Source organism: Schistocerca gregaria, chromosome 1 (assembly GCF_023897955.1).
Source record: "Schistocerca gregaria isolate iqSchGreg1 chromosome 1, iqSchGreg1.2, whole genome shotgun sequence".
NCBI classification, from domain to species: domain Eukaryota; kingdom Metazoa; phylum Arthropoda; class Insecta; order Orthoptera; family Acrididae; genus Schistocerca; species Schistocerca gregaria.
The window spans coordinates 799,350,292-799,364,609 of record NC_064920.1 but is presented as its reverse complement, the minus strand read 5'-3'; the positions used below and the strand labels follow the sequence as shown (position 1 = coordinate 799,364,609).

The 14,318-nt window shown below is 38.1% G+C and overlaps 1 protein-coding gene across 2 annotated transcripts in view; it reads right to left on the bottom strand.

Moving 5' to 3' along the window:
* Nucleotides 1–13,958, bottom strand: part of LOC126270104 (uncharacterized) — a 56,682-nt gene extending 42,724 nt beyond the window's left edge. Inside the window, exons 1-2 of one of the 2 annotated variants that reach the window (XM_049974044.1) lie at nucleotides 13,528–13,958; nucleotides 12,173–12,271 (exon numbers count right to left, since the gene is read on the bottom strand). In XM_049974044.1, coding sequence (XP_049830001.1) covers nucleotides 12,173–12,271; nucleotides 13,528–13,755 — 327 coding nt within the window. In that variant the 5' untranslated portion in view covers nucleotides 13,756–13,958. Of the gene's footprint in view, nucleotides 1–1,288; nucleotides 1,591–12,172; nucleotides 12,272–13,527 lie in introns of those variants that run through there. The other variant, XM_049974046.1, reaches the window with a different exon arrangement.
* Nucleotides 13,959–14,318: the final 360 nt, after the last annotated feature.

Genomic DNA, 14,318 nt, shown 5'->3' with positions numbered 1-14,318 from the left:
CTCGTCTGTGCTATGTTTTTAAAATGTATATATTTTCAGATATTTTTCTCCCAGCTGTCCTTTTATTTTTGCTCTAAAATGCCTCAAATTTTGTTCATATAGTCTCATTACATTTTTTTTTAATTTGCTTGGCTGAAGAGCAGAGAATTATACTGTTGACAGCCCAACCCCTGCCAATAAGGGGTGAGGGAGATGAGAAAGAGAAAGAGAGAGAGAGAGAGGAAACACTTCATACAGGAAACTTTGGTTTCAAAAAGTTATTGGCCATTTTACTTCAAACCTTAAGACAACACTGTACTGATATTCGGACGGACATAGGCTCAGTTTAAGAAAAATATGGTGTTTTATGTTAAAACCAACTGCAGGAGAGTAATTACTTTCCTGTGAAAATATGTGGTTTTGTTTTCTTTCTTACGGTAAGTTTTAACTTAGATATCAGGGCATTTAAACCATTAGAGAAATTGTTTCTTCTACATATATTTCTTTTCCTTATATATAATTTTAAACAGATACTGTATATACAGCAGTGTGTGTATTCTTTGCTTACTCACAGCCAGTTTTAAAAGGAAAAAGGAAAGTTGTACTTGTGAGTTACCAACTTATTACCAGGAATACTATTATGCAATCTGGAACATCCAAAACTTTGCGATCCTATCCATTCAAAGATTAAAACTATGAGGAATACTTTCACTGAAGCTACTATACACACACACCCAGCAGCTGCAGAAGCCTCTCCTGTAACTCTTATGTTAATCATCACTACTGACTTACCAGTTCATTTTAAGTGACTTCATTTCCTAATAAATGTTTCATAGTAATAACAATAAACAATGCATAGGGTCACAGAGAGAGAGAGACTGGAAGAGGAGATGAACAGAGAGGGGAAGGAGGAGAAAATAGAGAAGAGGAGGGAAGAGGAGATGGGCAGAGGTGAGGGGGGGGGGGGGGGTGAGGGTGAGGAGATGATGGAGAGAGATTGCAAGGGAGCGGGGAGATGGGCAGTAAGAAGGCAGAGGAGCCGGAGGTGAACAAAGAGAGGGAGTGGGTGAAGAAGAGGAGATAGACCAAGAAGAGACAGAGAGAGAGGGGGCGGGGGAAGGAGATTTGGACAAATATACAATTCCCACATATATTTAGCAATGGCAAAGCGTTGCGAGATTCAATAGTTTAGATGTAAAACATCTACTAAGTATTTTAACTACAACAGCAGATTATAATAATGAAATAGCAATCAATTAAATTTAGATCATAAACTGTATCTCATAATTATAACTAATGAATCACTCACAATGTGCTACAATAATCACCACTGCCATCACCAGCACCACTCAAGCCAAAAACAACTGTTTATATGTCTCTGTACAAGTCCAAATTTCTTCACAGACCTTACACGAAATTTACATTGGAAGCAATAGGATTGTATGAATGTGCGGTGTCTGTTCTTTCAGACAGTCCAAAAGAACAGACACCACACATTCATATAATTTGATAGGCCTAACTGGGCAATGAATCCACATTCTTCAGTGCGTATGCACAAACACGTCTGGCCTCCTGTGGGAATCTTGGAAAAGTGTGGCACTCTATGGGAGTGTGGATCGGCTGTGGAGCAGGCCAAGATAGTCCACGCAGTTGCAATAACACTGTGTCCTGGATGGCACAGTGGTTACTGCACCTGCATAATAAGCTAGAGATCCCTGGTTCAAATTCTTGTCTGGTATACATTTTCCTTCATCACCACTGATTCCACGTAATGTCCCAATGCGGCTGACAGCAGTGATCCTTCCCTTTTCCTTTACATTCTTCCCCTCTCCACCTTCTATTAAAAAAAAAAAAAAAAAAAAGTTCTGCAATAAGCTGCAACTCGCGGTTCTCTAAATTTTCTCAATAGCATTATGTGCCCATAATGCTTCCATGTTGCTCACACTCATTGGTAACAAATCTAGCTGCGCACCACTGAGTTGCTTTGGTGTCTCCTTTTAATCCAACCTGGTAAGGATCCTAAACACCCAAACAGTACTCAAAAATGGGTGGCACTAGTGTTCTGTATGCGATGTCCTTTATAAATGAGCAACATCTTCCTAGAATTCTCCAAATAATTCAAACTCAACCATTTGCCTTTACTATGACCGACCATATGTGAATGTTCCACTTCATATTGCTTTGCAACATTATACCTAGATATTTAATTGACATGAATGTAATAAGATGCACACTATTAATATTCTACTGAAATGTTTCAGAATTGTTTTTTGTACTCATGTGCATTAATTTATATTTTGTACATTTAGAGCAAGATGCCAATTATCATACCAACAAGGAATTATAGGTCATACTGCATACTCATACAGTCAATCAATGATAACACCCTCCTGTACATCAGAGTGTCATCAGCAATCAGCCATAAACTGCTACTCATGCAGATCATTTATGCATGTAGAGAACACTGGTGGTCCTATCACACTTCCCTGGGGCACTCTGTGTGGCACCCTCGTCTCTGATGAACACTTGCCATCCAGGACAACATACTGGGTTCTGTTATTTCTAAAATCTTTGATCCACTTACATATCTCAGAACCTTCGTTAATAGTCTGCATTGGGGCACTGTATTGACCACTTTCTAGAAATGTAAGAATATTGAATCTACCTGTTCCCTTCATCCATGGTTCGCAGGATGATGTGAGAAAAGGGCACAAGCTATTCTGTCTCAAGGAAATTTATTACAATTCAGACACAGAATACGCTCAAGAATTCTGAAGCAAACTGACGTTATGGAAATTAGTCTGTAAGCCCCATCTTATACTATAATGTGCACATCTAAAGTGCACATTCGTATGTCCAGATTCCCATTTAAGAAGGCCATGGCCTGATATTAAGCTTTTCAGTGTTGTTTACGGGACGTAAATTTTCTTGGAGTACCAGTACTGTGTTATCTCATGTTTGGTTCTTTATTATGGCATAATGTCATACGTGCTAGAAGTTGAAAACATGCACTTGAAATGCAGCGAACAGCGTGTGGAATTAAACACTTCGTTTCAAATATATTATCTGCCTCAGCGGAAAAGATTAATAAAATAAAATTTCTTTACCAAACCGACAAAAATAACTTCATTGTTCTGCAAGGCAATTAATGCTTGACTGTCAGAAAGGTGGAAATAAAATAAAATCTGCAACTAATAACACATTTTAGCCTTCCGTTATTATGTGAATGTATTTTAATTCACTTGATAGCTGCAGGCCACAGAAATCTGTTTTCTTTTCATTTGATGTGAGAGCAGTAAACGGAGAGGAAACAGCACAATCACTAAATGTAAACATGGGTCACGTGGAGACTACCCAGTTCCCCACTTTCAGACTGCTCTGCGCATCAGCCCCAGATCTACGGTACTCCCGAACCGGGGCAATACCCTGCCACTCCCTCGAGCGTTTGACATAGGACGCCAAATATTTAAAAAATAGAATTTTCAAAAATATGTTCATTTTGTAGCGCTCATATTTCTGAAGAGTCTGATGCATAAAATATATGTGTTCGAGGAAATGTAAGACATGTCATTTGCTCGTAAGTGTGCCAAAGGGCAATGCCTCGCCTCCTCACACAGCATTTCTTCTATCACACGTCACTGTACTTCGCTCTATGGAATTGAAACGTGTATATTTTGTAATGGATGCCATCAAACCATATTCAGGACAGTGGAAATTAAAATGTCATGTGGTGCCTATCCTGCTTACAATCGGCCGGTTTGTTTGACATCCTGTCCATCTTTCTTTCTTTTTTTTCTTTCTTTCTATGAACTCTTCTGAAAATTCCCTATAAGCTAACAACTTGCTGCTTTGTGTGACATAAAATTAAATTAAATATAGGATACATAAACCCAGTAGAGACATGAGACAAGCAAGACAATACACATTTCTTCATTCCTTAGCTCATAGAATTTTTTTTCTCTCTAATCCTGCTACAGCTTTACATGACGTGCTTTCCTTTCTGCGAAAGAATCTATTACCTCATCAAAGTTCGTCAAACGTTTTGCTACATGAAAAGTCGAAATGTAGTTGTCTAATACTGAAAAAGCTGTTAATGCAAATAGGACCCAAGACTGGTGTGGTTTCCCGATCTGATTACGTCTATTTTGTCACTGTCTGCTAGATAAAACATAGGCCTTTCTAGTACTGCAACAATTGTAATACACACCAAATAAACGGGACTGTTTTGGCACAAACAGTCTTTTTTGTAACGACAGAATATAAATCACCAAGTACCAGTATCAAATGCCTATTAGGCCTGCTACAAGCAAAAAGCTTTACGTTAGGAAATAGTTTCACACTTCATTCATGCGTTCCAGTTTCTCAAGTATGAGATCGAAAAGTAGTAGTAAGAAATTTTTATACAAACTTGGAATTGTCATACTGTTCCATAATTTATGTGATGTCCCGGTTTCTTCTCCTTCCTCGTTCTAACAAACAGTCTTATAATTCTGTAACTATTCCTGCCAATGTCAAAGTTTATTCGCAGGTTAACTCCAGTAACTCTGCCAGAATCACCGGTTTACTTATCTCGCGATTATTCTCCGGTTACGCCTTGCTACATGTTCGTACAACGTGTTTTCCGCGCTTCTTCCAGAATAAAACTTGATGCGGCTGCTAGCCGGGGACTGTACAACTGGCCCTTACTAGTATAGCGATCTGGCCAAAATTTTCTGTCAAAATTTCATTTTCTTGGATACACCCAGAAGGTAATACGTAATCTTTCTTACCTGTTATTCATTTATTTCCACTCCTGTAGTCTGAATCTATGGATTTAGCTAGTAATTATAACAACGCTCATCATTTGCAAACCTAATCAACCACACAATCTGACAGCGGTTGGCATTCATCCATTCGGCCTTACTCCGCTCAGCTTCTATAGCACCTTTTGGCTGTAGGAAAGTTTGTTTCTACATGCGACGAGGATTCCCTTGACAGACATCATGTACACTGTGCACGCATTCACAAATCAACTTACGATTCATTCAGAAATCAACTTAGAATGTGTTCAAAAATGTTCAAAAACCGACAGGGATGCGTTTCAAAGTCATATGAATGAATAATCGCTAGAGTAACGTGCGCTGGATGCTAGTCGCTTTACGAAGCAAGGTTTTTTCTCTCAAGAGTATGAATTTACCCCCCACCCCCCTCCTAGAAGTGGGCCTGCTATGCTTGCAAGAATCTGGCAGCTTGGGCACTTCAGTAAAATTTTTCCCGGCAGCGTCTAGCTGCTTGCTGCGACTGCTTACACAACCAACAGCCACATTCCTGTAGCCAGAAGCCGGAGAAGGTACTACTCAACTGCGCATGCGCATGATCTCGCTCGTAACTGCTAAAACGAATCTAATGTAAATAGTTGTGACGTCATGCTCATCGGAGGCAATTTGTTGTTACGAACATTGCATAGTCTTCCTAAAGCCATTGACACATTTTGCTGTTGGCAGACACTTGTATGAGCACTGTGTTTTGTTGCTGTATATGGAGCATTTCCTTAGCAATTTAAGTTTTAATTTCGTTTTTTCTCTCGTTCATGTTTTATTGCTGCAGTATTATTCTGCAGTAGCGGTATACAGTATCCTTTGTTAGAGAATCGGTTATTACCAGTCAAAATTACAAAAAATTATCTGAAAGCACAATCAATGAAAAATTCCCGGGTTTTTCCCGGATCTCACGGTTGGCCCAGGTCGTATACACCCTGCTTTGTGACATCAAATGATGGTAAATCTGTACAGTCCTCCTGAATGAATGATTTTTTTTTAAATGCGAAATTTAAAACTTCATCTTTCCATTTTACTGTCTTCTACTGTCACACCAGACTAGTTAACGAATGACTGTATAGAAGCCTCCAAATTGCATAGTGATTTTATGCAGGATCAGAATTTCCTCAGGCTCTTGGCAAGATCTCTCGGATGATGGCGGAAGCTATGTACTTCGCGCATCTATCTTTTTATAGACACATAAATTTCTGCTAACTTTTGCCCATTATCATTTCTGTGCATTCAGTTTAAACTTTGCCCTATTTCGGCTATGTTCGCCGTATTAGAACTAAATGGTATTCACTCACTGTGTAAGTAGGATGTTAACAATTGCTGTCTCCTGTTTCCAACATAAAAATTCTCCTACCCTTCTACTATGATGACATAATCACCAATCCCTGTATCTATATTGGCACTGTTGATAATGTCACATCTATTCGCACTACAAGATCTATAATACTTATATTGTGTGGGTTGTCAAGCTAGCTTCTCAGACAGTTTTCAGAAAACATATTCAGAACTACTTCACTAGACTGTCTGTCCATACTACCTACAATTACTTCGACCTCAGCAGACACTACTTTTGTCAATTGCAAAGAACACTCCCCCTCCTATGGTGTCTAACCTGACTTTTCACTGTACGTTCCAAGTCTTCTTAAGTATTTCGGAGCTTCCCATTTTGGGCTTCATACAGGTCTTGGTTCCCAGTATAATTTGTGTGCAACAGCTTTCCTGGTAGGCAGTACATTCAGGAACTCTGTTACGAATGCTTCGGCACTTGACTATTGCAGTTTTAACATTGTTAGTGATATGATTTCACTCTCTCTGAATTAATTGGCGAACCTTCATTAGAAGATCTCAAACTATCAGCTAGCCTCTTCCAGGCTCTCTTCTGCCTCTAGGTCAATATCTCCACATTGTCAAAAGAAGTTGTCTTTATAGAATATGTGGAACAAAATTAATCCACTTACTTAATCCCTTACTTTATTCAGTACATTGTATGCTATTAATTTCTAGCATATGTCATTTCTGTAATGTTTAGTACCCATGTTTCACTTCTGTGTACGGCCACATTCTAAACAAGGAAAATTAGTATTAGATGTTGAAGTATTTCTCTTCTTCAAAACAGCCTTTCTTGCTATTGAAAATCTGTATTTCAGATCCTCTTTATTTTATAGCTAGTTTCTGACTTACTTGTTTCTGTCAATGTACATTTGACTTGTTACAGATAATCGAGGGTTCCTCACAATGAATGGATGTATGAACCATTAAGCAAAAATCACTGAACACAATTTTCAACACTAATCCTTGTAATGATGTCACCGAAACATTTATTGAAAGGCATGTTACATAGTTATTCACTCATTCACACATTGTATTTTGTAAGTCTCACCCTGAAGGAGAGCCTGTGGGGCTGTAGAATGAATTAAGTTCTAGATTAACAGGAAGAGACAAGCACTGCTGGCTTCTTTGGTAAAGTATACTAACAATAAACTATTACCCACTTCTTGATTACTTTACACAACTATGTTAGGAGAAAACAGCTGCTTTCAAAAAAGCCACTGCTCATCTTCCCACACTGGGACTACTCAGGTACTGTTTTTAAGTAATTCTTTACACAAAGCATTACTGTAACTTTACATAGACTACAGCTGGCTACATACTAGCAAAGTCATGACCCACATACTACAAATATTACAGTTATGCAGAAGTTACACTCCTAAGTCAAGATATTCTGATAAATTTGAGAAGAAATGACTAAAGAGGTAGTCTTTTACTTGGTTGTTAAGTACCTGGGTATTTCCAGTTTCCTGCTTAATGTTCACTGGCAACCGGTTATAGAATTTTGTACCACAATAGGAAGTTCTTTCCGAACCTTCTAATTCATAATCTCCTTAATACTTATACACTTTATAAGACAAGAAAAAAAGAAGAGAAAGAAACATGAAGGAATTATCCAAATTGGACAGAAGTTTGTAGATGAGATTGACATGTACAGACTAACAAATGATTACAGTTTTAGAAAAAAAAAGGATGACTTATTCAAGAGAAAAAGCTTTTCAAATGGAGCAGGTCAATAACATGCTGGTCCACCTTTGGCCTTAATGTAATCAGTTATTTGGTTGTATAGTTGCTTCTGAGGGATATCATACCACATTTTGTCCAACTGGCACATTAGATTGTCAAAATCCAAACCTGGTTGGAGGTAGCTACCCACAATGCTCCAAATATTCTCAATTGTGGAGAGATCCAGCAATCTTGCTGGCCAAGGTAGGGCTGCCAAGCATGAAGACAGGCAGTAGAAACTCATGCCATGTGCAGGTGAGCATTATCTCAATGAAATGTAAGTCCAGATGGCTTGCTGTGAAGGACAATAAAACAGGACATAGAATATTATCGACGTACCACTGTGTTGCAGTGGTGCAATGGATGACAACTAAAGGGACCTGCTATGAAATGAATTGGCACCCCTGACCATCAATCCTGGTTGTCAGGCTGTATGGAAGGTGGCAGTCAGGTTGGTACCCCACAGCTGTATGGGTGTCTGCAGACACATCTTCGCTGGTTACTGGGGCTCATGAGGCAGGACTCATCACTGAAGACAATTCTACTCCAGTCAATGAGATTTCAAGACAAAGACATGTCTGGACACACCCCAGGCAGTTGTGGGATACTAATTTGACAATTGTCTGCCATACAGCCTGACAACCTAGAGTGGTGGTCAGGGGTGCGACTTCATTTCATAACAGGGTCCCTTTGGTTGTCATTCATGGCATCCTTACAGCACAGTGGTACATCAACATTATTCTATGTCCTATTTTATTGCCCTTAATGGCAAGCCATCCTGGGTTTACATTTTAGCAAGAGAACCACCACCCACACAGGGTGAGAGTTTCTATTGCTTCCCTTCACACTTGTCAAACCCGACCTTGGCCAGCCAGGTCTCCCCAGTTGGGAGTGTTTGAAGCAACATATGCATGGCCCTCCAACCATCTTGGGATTTTGATGATCTAGTGCATCAATTGTACAGAATTTGGCACAATATCCCTCAGGAAGATACCCAAAAAATTAGTCAGCACCAAGCTGAATAACTGCTTGGGTAAGGGCCAGAGGTGGACTAATGTGTTAATAGCTTGCTCAAAATTGTGACACTCTTTCTCTTGAATAAATCATCCACTTTTCTGAAATTGTAATCATTTGTTTGTACATATACATCACATCTAATAATTTCTGTCACATTCATGTAATTCCTTTGTGGTGGGTCACTTATTATTATTATTATTATTATTATTATTATAAATAATGGATGATGATGAGTTCATACCAGAGTCAGAAAATAAAAGTTAAGCAATATCTAAAGTAATTAACCATGAAGGAAGTAGCAAAAGGAACATGTCACCATGAACTGTGACAAAATTAGAGCTACTAACCCCCAACAGACTGCAAATTTCTTCAGGCAGCACTAAGCAGGAAATAAAAAAGACCTAATAATCAAGAACAAGAGAGATAGCACAAGCAACCAACAGAACAAAGTAAATTCTTTCCTCCACTGAATCTGTCTCTATTAAATCACCCTGAATGAAATCATTCACATAGCAAGAACCTTAAAAAAAAGTCCTCAAGAACTGATGGTATTCCAGACTTCATCATAGAGGAAATTATTATAAACATTGAAAAACACCTTGCATAGATAATCAACTCATCATTCTTGACTGTGACATTTCCTGACTATCTTAAAACTACCAAAGTGACACCTGTTCATAAAAGGGTGACAAATCAAATTTGGAAAATTCCACACCAGACTCAATGTTATCAGTTTTTGCAAAACTCACTAAGGAATCATGTATAACAGGTTAATGAAATTTATGGACAAGAACAAAATCCTCACTGATGCCCAGCATGATTCCTGGAAAAATAGATCAATGACTAGTGCCATTTATAATTTCCTACAAAATGCTCTAGACATACATAACAAAAAAACAAAGTGCTGCTAGTGTTTGCTTAGATTTAGGCAAAGCTTTTGACATCTTGGACCACAGAATCCAGTTGGAAGAGTTTCAAAAGTGTGGCACTGTATTGAAATGGTTCTCCTCATACTTAACAAATCAGAAACAGAAAGGAATAATAATAACATATGAAATAAATAAGAGCACTAGAATATGTTTTTCAGTTGCAGGAATAATAAAAGTGGAGTCCCTCAAGGATTCAAACTTGAGCCTATCCTTGCCTTCTGTACATAAATGACCTAGATCTAAACATTGAGTGACAAATAAATACTTTGTTTGCAGATGACACTAGCATCCTTGTTGGAGGGAAAACCCCAATATGGTACAACTACAAGAAAGCATAAATAAAGCTAAAGACCAGGTAAATGTCAGGTTTGGAAGAAATAAACTAATAATAAATACATCTCAAACATCTTTTCTTAATTGTTTGGAGTTATGTGATATGAGGATTCAAATACATTAATAAATACAAAAAATAAGGGTTAAGTTGTTGGCTGTGAACTATCTATTGGCCTGATCCACTATTCTCTTAGCTTTGCCTGTTGGATGAGTTTGGGCATTTTATCAATGTACTTGAGTCATCAGCAAACATTACAGTTTTGTAATAGTCCTCCAATGTCCCAAGTAAATCATTTATTTGTACCAAGAACAGGAGCAGGCCCAGGACTAAATCAAGAAGCACATCATTTTTAGTGTTTCCCCACTCCGCATTTAATCTTACTTCCTGTCCATCATCAGCTAATGTGATCTTTTTTTTTATTGTTAGGGCATGACTCCATCAAAGCAAGTGAAATATGTCTTATGCCATGGCATTTTAATTTACATACCAGAATTTTGTGATCAACACAATCAAAGACCTTGGACAAACAGAATTCAACATGCTAATTTTTATTGCTCAGATATATTAGAATTGAGAGCTTGTTAGATGATACACTAACTTCTCAGTAGAACTGCCTTCATGGAGGCTAAAATGCCCTATTGTTAATTATGGTTATCCGCGGAAAAATGGTTTGGTATTCTTGGGAGCTACCTTCTCACAATAATTTTGAGAATAGAGGAGGAGGTTGATAGGCCTGTAATTAGAGATCACTTGCTTATCTCAACTTCTGTATATTGGTGTTAGTGCTATATATGGTACTTCAATCTTTCTGCAAATACAGCTTTACTCATTGACTGGTTAGAACCTAAATCAAGGGTAGTGCCACCAAGTCAGCAAAATAATTTCTTAATTAAGCTGAAATCCCATCATGGCCAGAAGAGTTAACACTTTTTAGTGACGTAATGGTTTTTGTTAACTGTCTTCCATATGAGTTGGTAAAAGTTATGTCTGGTAGTGAGGTATGCATTGCCTGTGGAAGTAAGGTTATCATTTTTTCTTCCACTTGTCCATTGTCCCTACATGTGTTTTCAGCTACACACTTTTAAGAAAAATTCATTCAATTTAATAGCCAATGATGTGAATTTCAAATCATTTATCATGTTGCCATTGTCATCTGGAAGTTCAATATTATTTTCCTTGGCCTGTTTATTTGTTTTATGCCTAAAAATACTCCGTCTTGACTTTTTTTAGGATATGAGGGTTGCCCACAAAGTAGTGCACCACATTTTTTTCAACCCCAAAAACAATGATATGAGTTCAAAACGTTACATATGTATTATTTTAAATCTCCTGATTGAGCGTGCCAAGTTTCAGTCAATTCCGACAGATAGCGTGCTGCAGAACAATTTCAAAATGGCGTCTGTAGGTGAGGTACATCACAAGTAACATGCCATCACTGAATTTCTTACCGCGGAGAAAGAAACTGTGAGAAATATTCACAAACGCTTGTGTAAAGTCTACAAAGCATCTGTTTTTCGACAAAAGTACAGTTAGTCGCTGGGCACAGAGGATGAGGTCATCAGAAGGTGGTTCAGAGGAGCTACATGGGTTGGGTAGACCACCCACGGCTGTCCACCTGACATGTTTCAGTAAGCTGATGTTGTCATTCACAAGGACATGATGTTGTCATTCACAAGCACAGACACGTTACGCCTAGGCAGTTTGCATTGCTTTGTCAATGATGACGTGATTCACACAGTGAAGCACTGGCTCCGCCACCAGGACAAGCATTGGTACCAACAGGGCTTACATGCCCTTGTTTCATGCGGGAGGAAGGCCATAGAAAGGGATGGAGATTACATGGAAAAAAGTGTAAATAAAACACCATTCTTTCGTGTGTGTAATTCTCATTTGTTCAATAAAGAATTGTTAAAGAAAAAAAATTCGGCGCTTTACTTTCTTCATTAATCCTCCTATTGAATTTTTTGTGCATAGTACATAGTTTCTAGAATAGTAGTTGCCATGATACAATAATATCTGCACCAAAACTGAAGTAATGAAGTAATACTTACCACACTAATAACCAGTGCTGTAATGTACTTCGCAAACGTTTTCATAGGTATCCAAAGGTATCTTACAGCAAAAGTGCTCAGGTATAATACCGCCAATACCTGAAAATGCAAAATAAATATCAGGTAGCAACTAACTGTCCTCTAACAAGACAATGCTACTTGAATGCACATTCTTTATTAAGCCTGTACAATTATTTTGACAATAGTTATTTTTAAATGAAGATAGGCAATTTGCAGTATTTGTACAAATGACACATGTCAGCCAAGTAGCTGCAGGAAAGTCATGTTAGTACTCACTTTACTGATTAAATGTAGGAGTGAGGGGCGGAAGAAGTGAAGCAAATCACACTTTTCTTTCGTGTATCTATTGGTACCTGCTTCGTGATAGGAGACTGATATCAGTTTTACGTCACACCATACAAACCTGCTGTTTACCAGAACAACTGACGAGTTCAGGAGCTTTGGGAACACATTTCTCACAGATTCCACTGAAAAGTATGTATTTAATTTTCAACCTATGTAGTATTATTAACGCTTTTTTGGGTTTCCTGCAGTCATATCACTTACCTGTGCTACAGCTTGTACGTATACTGATAGTTCTTTTAGAATAGGATCATAACAAATACACTGACTGAGACAACAATGTTTTCCTGCAGCTTGCCATTTTGAGCTGTCCCTGATGTGACATTTAAAATTACCACCTATATTTTAACGAAGAACTGCAGGAAAAGCAAACTTATATCTGGAATGTTTATAATTGGAGAGACATTGGCTAATTAATCATATTGAGCTGTTTTTCGACTTTAATAATACCATACTCTCATTTTGTTACTGTGAGCTATATGGTAGCGCTACACCGTTTGAAATTTAATTACATAACCATTTTTCTTCTCATCTTCCTCATGCGTTCCTTTGTATTGCTACTAAGACCACTAAGGAGCACATACGCAACGAAATTCTACAGCTCATGTTTTCTTTGCGTGCAAAAATTTTAGGTGCTATTATCTGATGACTGCTGCCGATCGTGACATTTTTGTTGCTGACATGATGTGGTACTTTTCCTAAAGTGAAAACTGACATGAATACTAACCATGAATTATTAATTGAATATTAGGCACAAAACGATATTCTATCTCTTTCAGTATGTATGAGTCATTAGCTTCCTTTTTGTTAATTGATGAGGTCTAAAAAAAAAAAAAGAGAGAGAGAGAGAGAGAGAGAGAGAGAGAGAGAGAGAATGCTTTGAACAACAAACGGCTTAGCCGGGTGGAACAGAACTAAGTAAGCCTAAAGGTTTAGTAAGCAAGTTCTGAACTTTATGTCATCAGTTGTTACTTGGTTGCGATAAAACTCACATCATATAGATATCGTAAAGGCGATGGCAGCTTCCTCAGTGACGTCGGATATAGGTTGCAGCTGGCAAGGTGGCAGGAGACTGTAACAACTAGCAAAAACGAGCCGAAAGTCGGTGTGAAATCTCTATATACTGGATCGAGGCAGGGGCCGAGAACACACATCTCTTGATCGTATGCTGCAACAGCAATAGCCACCACAGAAAGCCATCGCCACGGATAGCACGGCATTGGATTGAACAAAAATCGTCTCCGTTGCAAGCACGTAAATTTCCAAGGACTTCTTTACATTATAGTCCTGGTTTCATTTCGATCACTAGGCTTCGTTGAAGGAGTATGAAACAGCGAATTTTAAGAGTATTCGGACTAATTTAGAGTGTTCCATTGTTGTCCATTATGCGTCTGTGAAGAGTGAATATGTCTTATGAAATTGTGTCTTTGAGTTCAAAGCACATAGTGATTGTCACAAAGAGAAATTATTCCTTTGTGTTTGTTACCAATACAACATCAGAATTATTCATTTTTTATTCAATATCTCAAGCAAAACAGTATATCCTACAGGTCCTTTCGCTCATCCAGTATGTTTGCATTGGTGTTTTCAGTAATGAAACTGAATGAATTGTTGTATGGTCAGGCAACCGGATACCAATAAAGAACGAACCAAACCAGAAACGAAACTGTATCTCATTTTTAGTCTTTTATTTCTTTCACGATTAGCACTCGGTACATTAAGTTAGGGATATGAGAACGTTGTTCCTAAAGATAGGCTGTGTAATACTTTACTTATATCTAGG